The sequence below is a fragment of the Mustela nigripes genome, chromosome 1, assembly GCF_022355385.1.
Source record: "Mustela nigripes isolate SB6536 chromosome 1, MUSNIG.SB6536, whole genome shotgun sequence".
NCBI lineage: Eukaryota > Metazoa > Chordata > Mammalia > Carnivora > Mustelidae > Mustela > Mustela nigripes.
In genome coordinates, this window is record NC_081557.1 from 119,340,084 (window position 1) to 119,357,600 (window position 17,517).

Consider the following 17,517-nt stretch of genomic DNA (forward strand, 5'->3'; position numbering starts at 1 on the left):
TATTTTTTAAAAACAGATAACTTCTGTACTCAGCAGGAGATCCACAGAATCTGAAAAACTGAAGAGAAATATTTGTTTTGATGATTGCCCAGCCCACCCGAATACCCAAGCACTGATTTAGCCAATGTTTCTAAATACCCAGCCTGAAATAAATTTGCACCAGGATTCTTTACAGCCTTATGATTCCAATCCAGTGACTCATCTTCCTGTCAAGAAGATGACGACTTGGGCAAAAAGAAATTGACACACACTAGTTCTTAGTCTTAAAAATACCTCTTTATTACACCTCCTGTCTGAGTCATAAAAACAAACTCTTTCTCTAATAGATTCTACATTTGACATATTTATATTTTTATGATTCAATCTAATTTTATTTCATATACACATACATATGCATATGTGTTTATATATGTGTATGTAGATCATATTTCTATACACACACATATACACACTTATTTACACACAGAGATTTCTATTCTTCATCTATCCTTTCCAAACTGAAGTCCAATTTGCTGAATTTCCAAGGGGATTTCCACTTCAACACACAAAAAACATGCTCACAACTTAAGAGCTCGTAATAAAATTACCAGGGCAGCTAAGGGAGCCATGTTTCAGAGTGGAGATATATACATATTCTTTTTTAAAAGAAATATTTTAGGGGGGCCTGGCTGGCTTAATTGGTAAAGCACGCAATTTTTTATCTTAGGGTCATGAGTTTGAGCCCAACATTGGGCATAAAAAAATTTAAGGGGTGCCTGGGTGACCGAGTAGGTTAAATGTATGCCTCTTGATTTTGCCTCAAGTCATGATCTCAGGGTCCTGGGATCAAGCTCTGAGTTTGGGGGGGGGGTCCACATTCGGCAGAGAGCCCACTCTCTCCCTCTCCCTCCAACCCTCCCCCCACTCTCTCTCTCTCAAAATAAATACATCCATTAAAATTTTTTTCTAAAAGAACTATTTTAGAAGCATCCCCAGTCCTCTTTTGCATAAAACATAGTCTTACAATGAATTGGTCATAAGACACCAAGGAAATAATGGTCAAGTGATGGAACCCCAATGTGTGAAGTTATGTTACAAATTTAAAGCAGATAAAAATGCCAGGTAACCTTGTAAATGACCTTGTCCTTGACTTCAGGTGGAACACAATCTTCTCACCAAGCAGCACAGACAGAGTAAGAAATAAGATTGATAATCTTCCCGGTCTAACTTATCTCACCATTGCTTGTCTCCGGTGACTCTAAGTCCTAGTCAAACTTGTGTCCTGACCCCACACAAAAACTCTAACCTGTTCCTTCTGCTAGAACATTCTCTACCCCAATCTCTTCCTGTCTAACTCCTTTCCATCCACCAAGCCCCCATGAAGCCCTTCCTGACACCCTCATAGGGAGGCACGATTCCTCCCGGCTCTGATCTTCCTCATCATGGCCCCCAACTAGAACAATACCACCACGTCTTGCCAGCCCTGCCCTCCAAACACACCCATGTCCATGTTGCCCTGCGCTCCTTGAAATCACCCCCACCAGTGTGTTGCATGAACTGCCCGTGCCACACTTTATCCATCCATAAAATGAAGGGATGACAGTCTGTGCTACACAACTCTACAGGCTCGTGAGGCAGCTGAAACGACTCTGTAAAGAAAAACGGCTACAGAGCAGTGCAGGAAAGAGACAATGCAGGAGCTGAGGAGAAGACAGCAGCAGTGTGTTTTCAACTCTTGTGTGCTTTTTACACAGAGGCTTCAGAGCAGCAGAGAGAATAGGCCGGCTTTTTTGATATAAGTCAAATTACCAAGTCAGACACAAAAACAAACTCACAGATATCTGTCAATCAAATGAGGCCATAATTGCTATGTGAGGCTGCTTTTTGCGTTGTTTGTTTCTGGAGATTTGAGGTCATATATTAACACATTAATTGAAATTTTGGTCATAATTAACATGTATTAAGCTGTTGATTACATGGTTGCATTTTGAAATTTTTAATTGGTTTGTTTCAATTGATAAAAGGTAATTTGTTTGGGGATGATGTTGAGAATTATGTATTTAATTATCATTGAATAGATAATTAATATAGTGTAGCAATAGTAAACAATGACTATGGTAATTATCATGGAAGTGCACATATTTGTACAAATATGACAGACTGATTTTCTCTCTAAAGTTGCTCTGGTCTTTGCTCCGAGCTGGTCGCACTGTTTCACTCCCTTCACAGATGTAATTAGCCACATCTCTGTGTCAGCCACTTCCTTCATCTGAAAAGAGCTTTGAGAAGCCATGAGGACAAAGGACATCCTAAAAGCCACCTCGAGCTCCATTTTTCCCTCTTTGCAGATTACTCACTGAGAGGGCTTTTCTGCATTTTTAGTCAGCTCTAGGCATTCCCTCAGTATTAAATTGAACCTTTTTATTAAAGCATTCCTGTATCATTAGGGCACCCTTTTCCCCAACCCAACAGAGTAATCATAATCTAAGAGGGGTAAAGGCTCCCATGGTGGTTTAACTATATCCACTAGAAAATCATAGCACTTACCAACAGACTGCATATTACTATTTCTAAATTGACAGAGGAAGGTGGCAAAAACCTCAGTGTTTTTTTTAAAACTGCTTTCCCTACAGTACATAAACAAACATACAAATACATAAATAAATAAATCCCCAACTCAGAAGAAGTAATCATGAATAATATGGGCTCAGTGTAAAATCCTGCCTGTCTGTCCATCAGCAAAATTGCTGCTAGACCGAGCTCTCCTTCACCTACCAGGTTCCAGAAACACCTAGCACGTCCCAGAGAACACAGTAGCCAAGGGCTGCCCCAACTTGTGGGCATGGAAAAGGTTGTTCCCATATTTTCCAGAGGGCAGCCAGAAAAAAAGGCCCTGTGCTTGCCTTGCTGGGACTTTTTCTCTGCCTTCCTTTCTCCTGTCACTCAGCACAGAGTGGGAAGTCAGAGGCAGCTGTGACGGAAGAAAGAGGTGACTCGTTTAACAAATGTGGACAAAAAATCTCCACTCTTCACCCTCCCCAGAGCACAGGAAAGAGCAGACTGCCTGCTTCCTGGCCATAGCTGCACATAACATATATTTTAGAGACATGCCCCCAAATCCAGAACTGTTTTTACAAAAACAAAAACAAGTGTCAATAAATTCCTAATTTAATAAACTTAAAGAATGGAGAGAGAAGATATATGATTGGCCAGACTGCAAAGGGAACCATAGAAAAAGTTAAGTCGGGGGTAGGGCGAGGGAGAGGGGTGGCCATTACTCTTTCTTCATTTGCATGAACCTGAGTTGATCCTAGAGATCAATATTATCATCTTAAAATCAAGAAGACAAAACTACACTGTAACATTTGACCTTATTCTAAAGTGTTATTTGAGGTACTGTCCAAACTTCTGTAAAAACATAAAACAACTTATTCAACAGTCACCTGGCATAATGAAAAGCCAGTTAAACGACGGTCATTTTCCCAGCCTTAAGTGACACAAGCTGAACAAATATGATTTCATTTGGGTCTCCCCACACTCCCATGAGGCAAGAGGAACAGGTGTTACAATCCCACTTCAGAGATGTGGAGACTGAGGCTGAATGCTCTGTCAGCAGCCACACACCCAAGATGTGAGGATGCCAGCTATATAGCACTGCTTGACAGGGTGCCATTTCCCATGACACAAAGATATCACAACATCCATGCTACGACCTCAATGTTTGTATTCACCCCCGCTCGCAAAAAAGTCATATGCCGAAGCCCTGGCCCCCACTGTAATGGTATTAGTTGCTGAGGCTTTGGGAGGTGATTAGGTTTAGACGAAGTCTTGTGGGTAGGTCCCCCAAGATGGGATTAGTGTCCTTTCAAGAAGAGGAAGAGACCAGAAGTCTCTTGCCATGTGAGGACACAGAGAGATGGCAGCCATCTGTGAACCAGAAGAGGGCCCTTACCAGGAACCAGACCATGCCAGCCCCTTGATCTTGGACTTCCCAGCCTCCAGGAGGGAGAGGAATTAATGTCTGTTGTTTAAGCTGCCCAGTCTGTGCTACTATGTTACAGTGGGCCCAAGATGGCTAAGACAACCAGTTTTTTGACTAAATAAATCAAAGCCAAACTAACATGCCTTCTGGCAACGCTTCCTAATTGTTAGTCATTTCACCACCACCTTCACGATTTCTGCCAGCTGCAATATTAGTTACATAATATCTTTCATGTAGACCACCCTTCAGATGTATATCCATTTATTTTTCCAAAGAGAACTCCATGCCACCATCATAAATGGAAAGCCAAGTATCACTGTCCTCAAACAGAAGCTAGCTACATACTAAATACAATGAAAATCGAACAATGCGGTCAAAATGTCAGCCTACACAAGGCTTCCTCTCTCTTTGTAAAAATGGCTGGGGGCGAGGGGTGGGGGGGTGGGTAATCAGCAAGTGTTAGAGAAGTGTTGATGTGGCAGCTAAGGGGAGCCCTCCTTCCATTGAGAGAGGGACTAAAGGAGCTCTAAGGATATAGACCAGGCTGGACAGGAGTTGGTGTAGACAACAATTTACCATCAGCAAATATACTCTGGGGCCACCTGCTTCCTTGCTCCTCAGGAATGCAAAGTCCTCTCTCTGAGACTCACTCTTAGTCTTCAGCTTCTCCACGTCAGCTTTTCCTTAATAACCTTTCCTCATCTTCCCAAATTATAATCAAACTAAAGATCTAGAACTCACTATTTTTTTCAATACAATTAAATTAATCTTCTTAATTTTAAAAGCAACATTTGCCATTTCTGAAGGGAAAAAAAAAAAAAAAAAACTCTTCAGCCCCAACCCCACAGTTAAAATAGGGTGAATTTCTTTAGGGAATAAATTTTAACGCACTTTTTAATGGATCAGAAGCCACACTATTTAAGAAGGTACACCTTATCCCTGTGTTCCCAGAAATAGAATATTATCTGTAACCCTTATTCTAAAAAAGACTTCCCCTTTCCACCTTCACGGTGTAAAATCAAATATGCTGCAGAGCAGAAAAGATTCCTTTCTCTCCACTCCCACACTCATTCTTGGCTTACCTGGGCTTAGATCTAATGTTGGCGTGGGATCACTCATGCAGCCCTTCCTGGTGGCCTCTGTGGCAACGTCCTTAATGAAGTAACCTGGCAATATGACAAGATGTCTGGGCACTGGCAGCAATGTTTTAGAGGATGCAAAAACTTACTTCCTTTTTCAGTTCCCTCCAAATCATACGACCTCCCTCTGAAGCTCTGCATCATGCCGTGGCCCTGGGGGCAACTGTTGGGGTCTAGGAATCTCTCTGTCCCACCCTCTGGCCCCTCAGAGTCAGGAGACAGCAAACTTCCATGAGGGACAGCCCAGAGAGTCAGAACCTTGTACATTCTGCTTCCCCACCTCTGACACACAGGGGAGCCCCTGAATGTTGAGTGAGTGAACAAATCCTCCAGACAGCACCTGCTTCCTTGAACTTGAGCTTGTATCTGCCTTGCGTCTGATGGCCCTTCCCTTCACAGACATTCCAGTGTCAGTGACCACACTATCTGTTTGGTTTGGGTTTTTGTTTTTTTTACTATTTGGTAGTGCCAGGAATCAGGGTGTGGTAGCCAGTCTCCAGAAAGCCCCCCAGTGGGCCTGGGTTCTCATGACCTCATGCATTCACCTCTGACCCTGCATCACCCTGCTCTGGATAACAGGGAGCATCCTGCAGAAGCGACGGGATGTCACTTCCCAGGCTGAGTCACAAAAGATATAGACTTCTGTTTCACCCTCTCGCTTGCTTGACTTGAGGTAACTCACTCCAGGGGAGCTAGCTGCCATGTTGTGAGACTATTCCGGCAGCCAACAGTGAGAGCCACATCATAAGGGTCTGGGCCCTCCTGCCAACAGCCAGGTGAGTGAGCCATTGTGGAAGCAGATTGACCAAAGCTCCTGTAGGCAAACTCCCGAGGCTCTGTGATCTGCCTCTTTTCTGGGATCCACAGCCACATTTCCAACTCTTTGCCAGACATCTGCTTGTGGATGGACCACTGGTCCCTCGGTCCAGCATGAGCAAAACTACACATCATTTCTTGCAGACCTGCCCTTCTTTGCACCTCTCCGCTCTTCATCTGGTCTCCCTGCCCTGTCCTCCCTGAAACACAATCTGGAAAACTGCCTCAGCCCCTCTCTCGCTGGTCCCACATCCAGGCAGTCACCGGCCCTGCTCTGCTTCCTGGGGGTCTCTTCCATTGCCCTTGCCTTTCCATTATCACTGCAACCACTCCCCATTGGCCCCACTGGGGGGGGTCACTCCACCTCTTCCCTGGAAACCTCCAATAGCCTCTGCAGGCATACCAACTTCCAGAAAACTTCCAGAAATCCTCTATACATTTGTGAGCAGCTGCTTTAAAAAAGGTTACATGTGCCAAGCCCCTACTTTAAAACTTACAATGGCTCCTTCTTTGCTGGCAGAAACACAAATCTTGTTGTATGACCCTTGAGACTCTGTAAGGTAAAGCCCACCTCTCCCTTCAGCCTGAACTCTAATATCTAGCCCAGGCTGCCGCCCAGGGGGCACCTGAGACAGCAGTCACCTGAGGACCTGTCACAGAAGGCCTGAGATTCCATTCTCATTGGTCTGGTATGGGAACCAGGCAGCAGCAATGTTTTTAAACAGTTTTAATGAGCTATATAATTCACATAACATACACCTGATCCATTTAAGGTACATAAGTCAATGCTTTTTAGCACATCTAGAGTGGTGCAACCATCACCACATTCAACTGTAGAACATTTTCATCTCCCCAGAAGAAACCCTCATACTCATGAGCAGCTTCCCTGCCCTAGGAAGCCACGAATCTACTTTTTGTCTCCATAGAGTTCAAGCAGCAGGCGTTTTTTATAACCAGTTAGGTGATGCAAAAGCACCGCCAGGGGTGAGAGCCTCTGGCCAAACCAGACCTCTCACCACTTTAGTTCCCTGCTTTGGCTTTTGTGTCTCACTCTGCGCGGGGTGTTTCTCTCCCATTTCTGTGTTTCAAATTCTGCCTGCACTTCGAATACAGCATCCCCCGTTAAACCTTCAAGGACCCCTCCTCTTCCTCAATTTACCTTTGCATCATCTGAACAGCCAGATGGCAAAGCAAACATCAGCTGACACCCCACAGTCCCACCAGGCTTTGCTCTACTAGAGCTCTGGTCCAGACCACCCACTCCCGAACCCCAGGAGCCATTGCTAATCCATCTCTGAACCTGCACTATAAGCACAGCGTTGGTCCTGTACTTAGAGGGACTGAAAATAGAAATTTCAAATAAATACAAATAGCATCTACCTACAAATTTTCACCGTTACAAGATTTCAAACGGGAGGACATCCTCTTCTCACTCCCTCCACACTAAATCTTCATTTTTCCCCCTTCAGTAAGAGTAATAATAAAACAGTGATATGGAATAACCTTTCAAGTTACCTGCAGCATCAAAACCTTCATACACTTACACATGCACACACATACCCCCACGAGAGTATGTGTGCATCTGTATGTGTGTGTGTGTGCACGTGCGTGTGTGTGATTTTTAAATTTTCACCACAGAGAGCAGGGACAGTTATAATAAAGAACACATAATTATTAATCTGCCATCATATGACACACCATTCCATAAAACATTTCAGGGAAACCACACGCAAAGAACTTCTCCTTAAATGAAGGATTTTGAAAATGAACAAGCCACATGTTCACATCATCAGAATGTATAAACAGCAGAAGTACAACAAGGCACTCACCCCGCAGATCGGGTGATCATAAGCCTGCATCTTCAGTGGATGCGTGAGGGGGGAATGTGGCAGGACGAAATGAATTATGCAGGCAGCAAGCAAAATAAAAAAATCAAGACCGTACATTCTTCAGCGAAAACATACGCTTAATAATCTAGATGCCGCCTTCAAATGGATTAAACACACTTGAAAATCACACACTGTAATTTCACAAAGAACCTTATCGAACCCAAATGTCTTATTTCATCCTTGATCAGCTGGCCTTTCTTTTCCAATGAGGTGTTCTTCACATTAATTACTGTGTTCTTGTTGTTTGTTTTAAATAAAGAAGAGCCTGTCCGATATAGAACAGGGGCTCCTGTCGGACCTTTCTTTCCTCACACTGTATGCCCTGCCTCTGTCACTTGAGTTTTGACTCAGCTCCGTCAGTGAAAAATTAGACTTCATTTCAGTATGCTAATAGCAATCTCTCCAAAACAATGTAATCAAGGCCTCACGTGCACCTATAATTTCATCCTTGACATAAGCCTGACAGCTATTTATTGTCTGAAAGGGAAAGGGGGGTAGTGCGGGAGGAGAGAGGGGGAGGGGTCTTCTATATGCCCCCCTCCCCCAAAACAAACCCAGCAGCTTTATGTTTGAAGGCAGAGTCTTTGCAAAGTCCAAACAAATGGCAATAATCATGGGGTTTACATATGTCTTGTCTTAAGCAATCAAGGCAGAGGGTTAACAGAGAAGCACATTCAGATGCGCCAATTCCCAAACTGCCCACCTCTGATGAGCCAGCTGTGAGCCGCAATTGTCACATTATAATTTAGGCAAAGGGAAAAAAAGGCATCAGAATACACACTGGATCAACATAATTATTCACAGCAGGATGCTGCAGAATTAATTTAGCCAATCAGAATTATACGTGGGGGTTGGGCACATCGCAGAGATGAAGAAGAGAAAGCAGGGAGAGGAAGGGGAGGGGGGGATGAGAATGGGGGAGGGGAGTGCTGTTTTCAACACCTCACTAATATTTGGGTAATCCGATCTGGAATATATTTTGAATACATGTAAGCACAGTGTTGTTTCTTTCTCGTTTATTTACAAACACCTCTACGGCACTTACAATGAATGTGCCAGTCACTAGTCTGAGCATGTTAGGAATATTAGCTTATTTAATCGTCAAGACCATGAGGTAGGTACTATTATTATTCTTGCTCTGCATGCGGATGCTCAGAAAGCTTAAAGGGCTGGCCAAGGTCGCACAGCTCGAGAGAGGGAGAGCTGGAGATGGAAGCCAGGCAGACTGGCTCCAGAGGCTATGTATTAACCAGCCCCAGTTTAAAGGTTCTCGCTCCCAAACAAGTCAATCAGCAATCTCAAGGCACACTATGACTGGTGATGGGCTCTGAACCTTAATACCCTGGAGCTAGAGTGTCGCCTTTCCCTTATTCTTTTCAACTGATTTCCGTAAAGACGGGGACGATACTGTCACTACTAAATCCAGATACTGTCACCACCCCATTCGCCAAAGTGGGAAGAGCAAACCGTTGCCCTTTGGCCTCCCTGGTTTATGACCGCACCCTGGTTTATGACTGCACAGCCGCAACAGCTCCAGTAAGCAGCTTGGCCTTCCCGCCTGACACAGCCTTCCTAGGGGAAAGCAGCAGCTAGGGATGCAGAAGACGGATCAGAAAGAAAAGGAAAGTCGGCTGCACCGAGGGAAAAAAAGGGGGGAGAGAGGGTTCGGTTAAATGCCTGATGTGCAAACACAGGAAAGGGATTGAAGAAGGAGCCAGAGGTCACACAGAAAACAACTTCCTGTCTGGATTTGTATCTGCAGACGCGGGTTGGCAGTGACATGAAATGATGCTTGCTTTTCCCATAGGCGCAAGGCAAGTCTAAATGAAAGTAGCCCTCTTCCTCCCCTACTTGGCATTCTGTCATGAGGGTAGATAGCAGAGGAGCCAAGAGGAGCCTTGATTTCCTTGTAAAAGTTAGACTTCAGCTGGCATTCACGGCTGCTGGTAATGGGGGGAAATGACAGGGAGCGGCCCAGGGTTTTATGTGTGGCAATAATGTTTGATCTATGCCATTGTCAATGAGAACTGTGATTTAATCCATAAGGATATAGAGCCTCGTGATGAAAGGGGAATAACGACAAATCCTGATTAACAATCACTGCTACACTAAAGCAGGTTTCCATAGTAACAGGGCTGAAATTATACAGCAAACTGTGATGCCATACCAGGCAAATTACTCCATGAAGGGGCCCTTTTCTGAAAGCATTTGGCTTTCTGTGTTCTCTTAAAATTAAGATGCAAGCATCTTACTTTCAACTTGTATTAGCTTTCCTCTCTTTTCTAAACACTCCCTCTTCAGTTGGTCTCAGATAATATGAGGGATAAATATGTACACACAGGAAATGTAGCAAATAATTAAGCACATTTCAGCCCCTCTCTCCCCTGAAAGGAAAGGACAAAACAAAATTGTGGCAAAGGGAATCTTCCTTTCATATCATTCTTTTGATCAAATCATGCTTAATTTCTTGATTTAGGGCGTGGGAGAAGTCGAAGCAGGTCCCAGCAAAATATTCCAGCTCCCACTCCATATAACAAAGTTCTCTGAATTTACAGGAGGCACAAAATAAAAGATCAGAACAGGGGTTAGGAAAAGGAAGGTATTTCCTTTGTTCCCAAGGATGTCTAATTTTCAATTAAGATCTTAAAAAATAAGAACATGGTTTTAAAGTAATGCTGTTTTCCAATGCCTACTCAAAATAATTTAAAAAACGGTGTAATAAGAAAATCTGTATCAGTAAATACCACCTTAAAACTCTTATGGCTGTAACTGAAACTGACTTTGGCAGTGAACCTTTCTTTTTAAAATAGTCTTATCAAATAGCCTAGGAAAAATCTACTGGGTGAATCATACTCAATGTCCCCTTTCAACTGCAGAGGAAGGGAAAGTGTGACATTAAAAATAAACCCAAACATCCTCTGAAAGTGAGTTCGAGACCTGGAAGGGGGTGAGGGGAATTTAAATGCTACAAGTATTAAATATTCCTCCCCAACGGTAGAAAAAAAAATAAGTAAAAGCTTCACATTTTTCAGAAAGGCTACAACTCTAGAAAAAAAACACAGTTCCCTTGAGACGGATCCACGTCTTTTAGTTTAAATTATTGCAGGGTGGTGTGGGGTAGTGGAAAGAACCCAGATTTAGAGGCAGAAGCCCTTGGATACTAGCTCCATCACTTGCCAGATGGAAGCCCTCTGTCAAGGCAGCCCTCTGAATCTGAGTTTCCTCGTCTATAAAATGGGAATCAGAGTAGCTACCTTGCTTACCTCAAAGAGTTTCCAAGATGACACATAAAATACCACACATGAATACATTCTGACCATCGCAAGGTGTCTCCTGCTCTGATCTCAGCTTCACCACTTACCAGGTGTGTAAGCACCATAACCATCTCAGAAATAAGGATAAGAGCAGTAGCATAAGCCTTGGAGGATGCTGTGACAATTGGAGTCATCACAGGGAAGGCACACTGATCAAGGCCTGGCACAGAGTACGCCCTCAGTAAATGTTAGCTCTTATTTCGGTGGGTGTCCATAACCCAGGGGTCTAACCTGGTGGCTGGGAGGTGACAGATGGATTTCCTTTCGTCAGCGTGACGGTTTTGTTTTGCTGGATTTGAGCGCCTTTAGGTGGGACACACACTCCACAATTCACATTTGCCTCCACTTCTCATCATATCACGTCATTACCTGCCTGGCCCTCAAAAAAGATTTCAGGTTGCAGCCTTACACATGTTCCTGTGGTTCTCTGGATGTCTGCTTCATTTTGTCTCTGTCTCTTACTCCACATCTTTGTTTTGTCCTTTGTTTCCGTGTGTGTGTGTGTGGGTGGGTGTGTGTGAGCTCTCTCCCTTCTTATTTTCATCTTCAATCTCTCTTAATTTTTACCTCTAGCATTTATTAAACACAGATTTTATATTCTCTGTTCTTATTTTTTTAAGGCACAGAAGTAGAACGCATTTCTCTCTTAAAGAAATTTAAGTTGCAGGGCACCTGGGTGGCTCAGTGGGTTAAAGCTTCTGCCTTCAGCTCAGGTCATGATCCCAGGGTCCTGGATTAGAGCCCCGCATCAGGCTCTCTGCTCTGCAGGGAGTCTGCTTTCTCCTCTCTCTCTGCCTGCCTCTCTGTCTACTTGTGATCTCTGTCTGTCAAATAAATAAAAATCTTTAAAAAAAAAAGAAAGAAAGAAAGAAAGAAATTAAGTTGCTCTTTCCTTAGCAGACTGTGATTCATTCTTCCTGGTGATCAGTGACTTATGATAGAAAAAGTGCTCTCCACCTCTGCTACAAGAAAATCCAAATTATAAAATGGGTAAATTGGGAAATTTTGTGTATTACAAAATAGTTCACTTAGGGGTTTTCTGTTTGTTCATTTCTTTTTTCATTTGTAATATTAGGCCCTTAGTACACTGAAACACAAATTTATTATAGACCACTGAGTCCTAACACTGACTGAGAACGGCAACGCGAAACAGTTATGAAAAACTACTTGGAATCTGAAAATGAATCACAAATGAAAATAGGAAATCTTTGAAAACCTATGCAAACAAATGAAAAATACAGGCACCTTATACACATTTTTCAGGAACACAGCATCACTGTACTTTTTACATTGGGGACACATTTACCAACACCAGGGTCATTCCAAGCCTTAAAAACATTGTTTTTAAAAGAAAAAGTATGTAGACTACTGTTTTTGCCATTACAATATTCAGATTAGTTGTTATTTACAGATTATATGCTCTTAAAATATATTAGCAAATCTTGTCCAAGGAACATTCGCAGATTCCTTCTGAGAACATTTTAAGAGTGAGAAATTCACAAAACATAAGAAAACGAAGTATTCCAGTGCTGGAACCTAAGTATTCCTCGACATTACTAACTAAAATGCAAGAAAGTCAAGTTACTCATTCTGAACTGAGAGCTCCGTGAAAACTTTTACAGTAATACAATCTTGGATTTCAGAAGAACGGAGCGGTCTAAGGCACCCCTGACCTAGAGGTGCAGTCCTCCGTGCATGGCATCTACCCATTCCAGGGAGGGGGAACCTGGCACCTCCTCACCAGGAGCAGGCGGTCTGCTCCTGACGCCTGGCTCTGTGGTTGTGATTTTGTTGCTGCTGCTGTCAGGTGAAACCCAAACTCTCTCACTGCCTTGTCAGCCCTCTGGGCTTACCTCTCTGCTAGCATCATCACACTCCCAAAGGCGTTCATTCGGCAAAGTGGCTTTTACCCTGATAAAATTATGAAATAATCAGTGGAGAGCAACCTCTCTTTTTCCAAGGATGATTCAGGAGGGGGCAAGAAAATGTTTTTAGAGCCTTTTATTCCATTCAAAATGCAAATAGCTTAATTCAGTCCCATGGGGAAATATACAGTACTCTTACAATTCAGATTACCTACTATATTGAATAAAAGACTGTCATTGAAAAAATTGACATACTTGAGAAGTAGAAACATGAAAGCAGCCTTCTAATTTCTACCCTGAAAAAAAAGAACAAAGACTGTATTTTGAAAATTGGTGGACCACATGTGTCCCCTGAGCCACAGAATGCTTATCTCTGAAATGAAGGAAGATGAAGACTCCCAGTCTTCTTACACTCCCTTCCTTTGCTGGAACATCTACACCCGTTCACCCCAAAGCTCGCAAGACCCTCCAGCCCTCAGAGCTTCCAGCTCCTCCTTACTTGGCATCTCGTGCACTTGCTGACACCAGTTCACACCCGTAATAACTCCTAAAGACATTTCCATTTTAAAGTCCTTCACATCTTTCTATAATGTGAAGGGCTATATCCCAGTCACCCCGCTCAGGACACCCTCCTATTTATCACCCACCACTAAACCAAACATTCCAGAAAGAGTTTCACCAGTCCAAAGAAGCCTGGACTTCTTTATCGTCCATAGACAACCCTGATTCAGGGAAGCGAGCCCTAATCTAAGAGTCAGAAGAGCCATATTTGAATCCTGTTGTCTTACAAATTAGCTGTGTGGCCTTTGACTTGCTACTAACCTCTCTGATCCTCAGTTTCCTTTTTTAAGAAATGGGGGCCTTGGACATATGAATATCTTTGCTGCCTGTTTCCCAGAGCCAAATAAAATGATGTATAAAAGCATGCCTCTAAAATTGTAACACTAAATTACTATATATATAATAATCCCTTAAGTAAATAAAGTGTTACAATGTATATAGTATATATAGTAGTCTATATAATGTATATAGTATATATAATACATATATATACGTATTAGCACAATGGTTTTCCAGTTTCTAAGGGGAAATTACTTAAGGAAGAAGGGAGTAGAGCAGGCAGCACTGGGCTCCTTCCACCTCCGTTACCACGACTCAGTGCCGCTGCCGGTTTAAGCATAGGGTTCCAGGATTTCCATTGAGAAACAGGTTCTCCTACTTTATAAAAGATTGAAACCTTCTGTACTAACTGTTTTAGTTCCAACATCACACGTCTGATTCCTATTAAGCCTATGGTCAGTTCTTTCTAATGGCTTAGCTCATTTACTATGAAATGAGTTTCCACTGAATTCTTTCATTTCCCAGTATACCACAATCCTCTTACAATGAAACAGGCACAGAATAAACAAAAAAAATAAATGCCGATTCCAAGTGCATATCTGAGACAGCCCCTTCTGCTGTCAAAAAAGAGCACTTAACTTCTGAATGTCAACAGGATCTTTCAGATGATGGCCATGAAAAATGGCAGGCCCCTCAAAGTTCCTAAATTTAAAAAACCAGAAAACAATTTCTTTACACACGAATACTGAAAACCAATTTGAAAAAATAAAATTTTAAGTGAACTCGGGAAACAAAAGCAGACACGTTATTTTCTAAAGTTGGTGTTAGAATGTAGAAGCCACCAGTAATGGTTTACCGAGCCATCCATAATCCCCCCCAAAGAGGATGAGTTTTCTTTTGCTGTTAAATGTATACCCTCCTCTGTATAAAACAAGGATTTGAGGTGGAAGCAAATTTCTCAGACCAACACACATCACAGGTTACTGGAAAACTCAAGAGAAGTGTGTATTTGATTTATCTCAGTAAAGGAGCAAAAAGTCTTTTCAGGTCCATGGGAGCAATGACCAGAGGTGTTCAGACATGACTGCAAGCCTTCCACAGTGGATAGCTAGCAGGGAGGAAATTCAGTGGCAGGAGAAAAGAAGAGACCATTCCTAATTCTGAGAAAGGCATACAGAGGAATGGTGAAGGACTGGGGCAAAGATATAGTCACAGGTAAACCTGTGGTTTGACAGGAGAGGTGATCCAGGATTAAACTCCGTATGCTCTAAGTATGGATTCCTGCCCCAGCTGCAGAATTCCAGAAAAATATGTCCCCTATCTATGTGAGCCACTCTACTTGCTATGCACTGATTTCTTTTTTTTTTTTTTTAAGATTTTCTTTATTTATTTGTCAGAGAGAGAGAGAGAGAGAGAGAGCGCGCAAGTGAGCACAGGCAGACAGAGTGGCAGGCAGGGTCAGAGGGAGAAGCAGGCTCCCTGCCGAACAAAGAACCCAATGTGAGACTTGATTCCAGGACGCTGGGATCATGACCTAAGCCGAAGGCAGCTGCTTAACCAAGTGAGCCACCCAGGCGTCCCTATGCACTGATTTCTACTATGTAAAAAGAAATACGCTGGGACGTCCAGGAGGCTCAGTCTGTTAAGCGTCTGTCTTTGGCTCAGGTCGTGATCCCAGGGTCCTGGGATCGAGTCCCACATTGCGCTACTTGCTCAGCAGAGATCCTTCTCTGCTGCTTCTTCCTCTGCCTGCCTTTCTCTTTCTCTCTCCTTCCCCTTCTCTCTGACAAATAAATAAAACCTTTAACAAAAGAAAGAAAGAAAAGGAATATGCTCCATTTACCTTTGTCCCAATTTTTAAACATTTTATAGTTTTGAAAATCACAAGTCCATAGTCCCTGCCAAGATGTATATATTCCACAGGGTACTTACTATCTACACATTTGAATTTAGTGGTCTCATGCAGTAGAACTTTATTCTTGTGAGTGGGAACACAAGGAGGGACGTATGGGACTCTGAAGTTGCTAGACCCAGAGTAAGCAAACTGGCAGGGGTACAGAGCCCCTTCTGAGAGAAAAGGAAATGTTGGGTCTTGAACACTAAACCCTCTCTCCCCAAAACTCAAAATCACTGAGGCCTTGTGAGATAGACGAGGACAGTGCCAGAGGCAGGGAAGGACAGTAAGAACCCCTAAGGTAAAATCCCCAAGAGATGAAGAGACAAACTGCGGGACCACTCCTGACCAACAAGTTCAGCCCAGCCTAGGGCGGAGGGAACCCAGAGCATTTCTGACAGGGTGGAAGGAAGGGCACCAAATGGCCTAAGGCGGTCATCCCTTCAGCCAGCCAGGCTGCACACAGCCTGTCCTGCTGGCCCTCCCCAAGTACACACATAGGCCCCTGCTCTGTGCTGTCCACCCCTCCCACCTGACCGCCCGACACCCGATACAACCTCCATGTGGAATATCTAACTCTTTCCCAAGACACTTCTCTGCACCAAAAAACAACTCATTCCCTAGAATGCCTGTGCCTAGCACAACCACAGGACTGTACCAGTTAGTTTACTCCTAAGTCAGAAACCCCACCTGCAAAATGGGCTTTGAAGGCCTGTAACTGTGAAAATTAGTAGGGGAAGGTCAAACACAGTGTTCCCGAAGCCACAAAGGCCTAAGTCCCAGCCTCACATTTGGCACTAACTCACCCCAGGACACCAGGCTAGTCCCCTTACCTCTCAGGGCCTCATTTCTGTAAAATAGGCAGGGCCAACACACAACCCCTGAGCATCCCTGCGGCTCTTCAGTTCTAGAATTAATAATAGATGAAGCATTTCAAAATTTTACTTTCCTGCATTATTAACTCTGCTTTTGTGAAATATCCTATGTTTTTGTGGAAATTCTACAACCATGTCTAGGAGTTTGATATACACACCTCTCTGCTGGGGTAAACTATATGACATTGCTAATATTTGGTTCTTTTTGCTCACAAAACAGTAATGTCATGTGGTTCACTCTAAATCTATTTACCACAAGGGCACATAAATGCAGAGAACAATGCTAGCACATTCAGTTCCTGTGCATTTCATACACTTTGGATCATGTCAATCATAGTATAAATTTAAGTGTGATAATGTACATTAAATTCCTAATATAATACCCAGCACATGAGTCAGATCTCAATATTACTAATCAAATCATGCACATTACCCACTGGAATTGCTTTAACTATTTTTCAGCATAAGAAAATGCTTGCTTTCTATCTAGTATAAAAGAGTGCAAAAAAAAAGAAAAAAGCATTCTAGGTAGAAAGAAACAAACAAAACTTAGGTAGAATAAAACCAATTTTTTAAAAAATCACATCCAGTGAACTGTGCAATTCCTTTTTTCACTCTAGAGATTTGTTTCAGTGGTTAAAACATAGGAGAACTATTTCTTCCCCATCGCTTTGCCTCTCTCTGAAGTAACCAACCCCTAGCAATGAAAGCCAGGGCCAGGGCATGGCCTGAAATGGAGGATAGTTTTTTGCAGTTAGAGCTTATCTAGGACCTTTAAAAAAAAATAGAATTGTTCATGAGCAGAGAGAAATATAAACCCTACTGGTAAACAGTTCTGAAATGATGGTACCTATTTCGTTAGTCTTCCCACACTCCATTTCCCTCTTCACCCTGAAGTAAAGTTTGGGTCAGATGTTACATAAA

The 17,517-nt window shown here is 42.9% G+C and overlaps 1 protein-coding gene across 7 annotated transcripts in view; it reads right to left on the reverse strand.

Moving 5' to 3' along the window:
* The window catches only part of MSRA (methionine sulfoxide reductase A), a 434,957-nt gene that overhangs the window by 325,722 nt on the left and 91,718 nt on the right, over positions 1-17,517 (reverse strand). Inside the window, exon 1 of one of the 7 annotated variants that reach the window (XM_059372289.1) lies at positions 5,044-5,108. The exons of the other annotated variants lie outside the window; for them this stretch is intronic. Coding sequence (XP_059228272.1) covers positions 5,044-5,080 — 37 coding nt within the window. The 5' untranslated portion in view covers positions 5,081-5,108. Of the gene's footprint in view, positions 1-5,043; positions 5,109-17,517 lie in introns of those variants that run through there. 7 annotated transcript variants of the gene reach the window in all.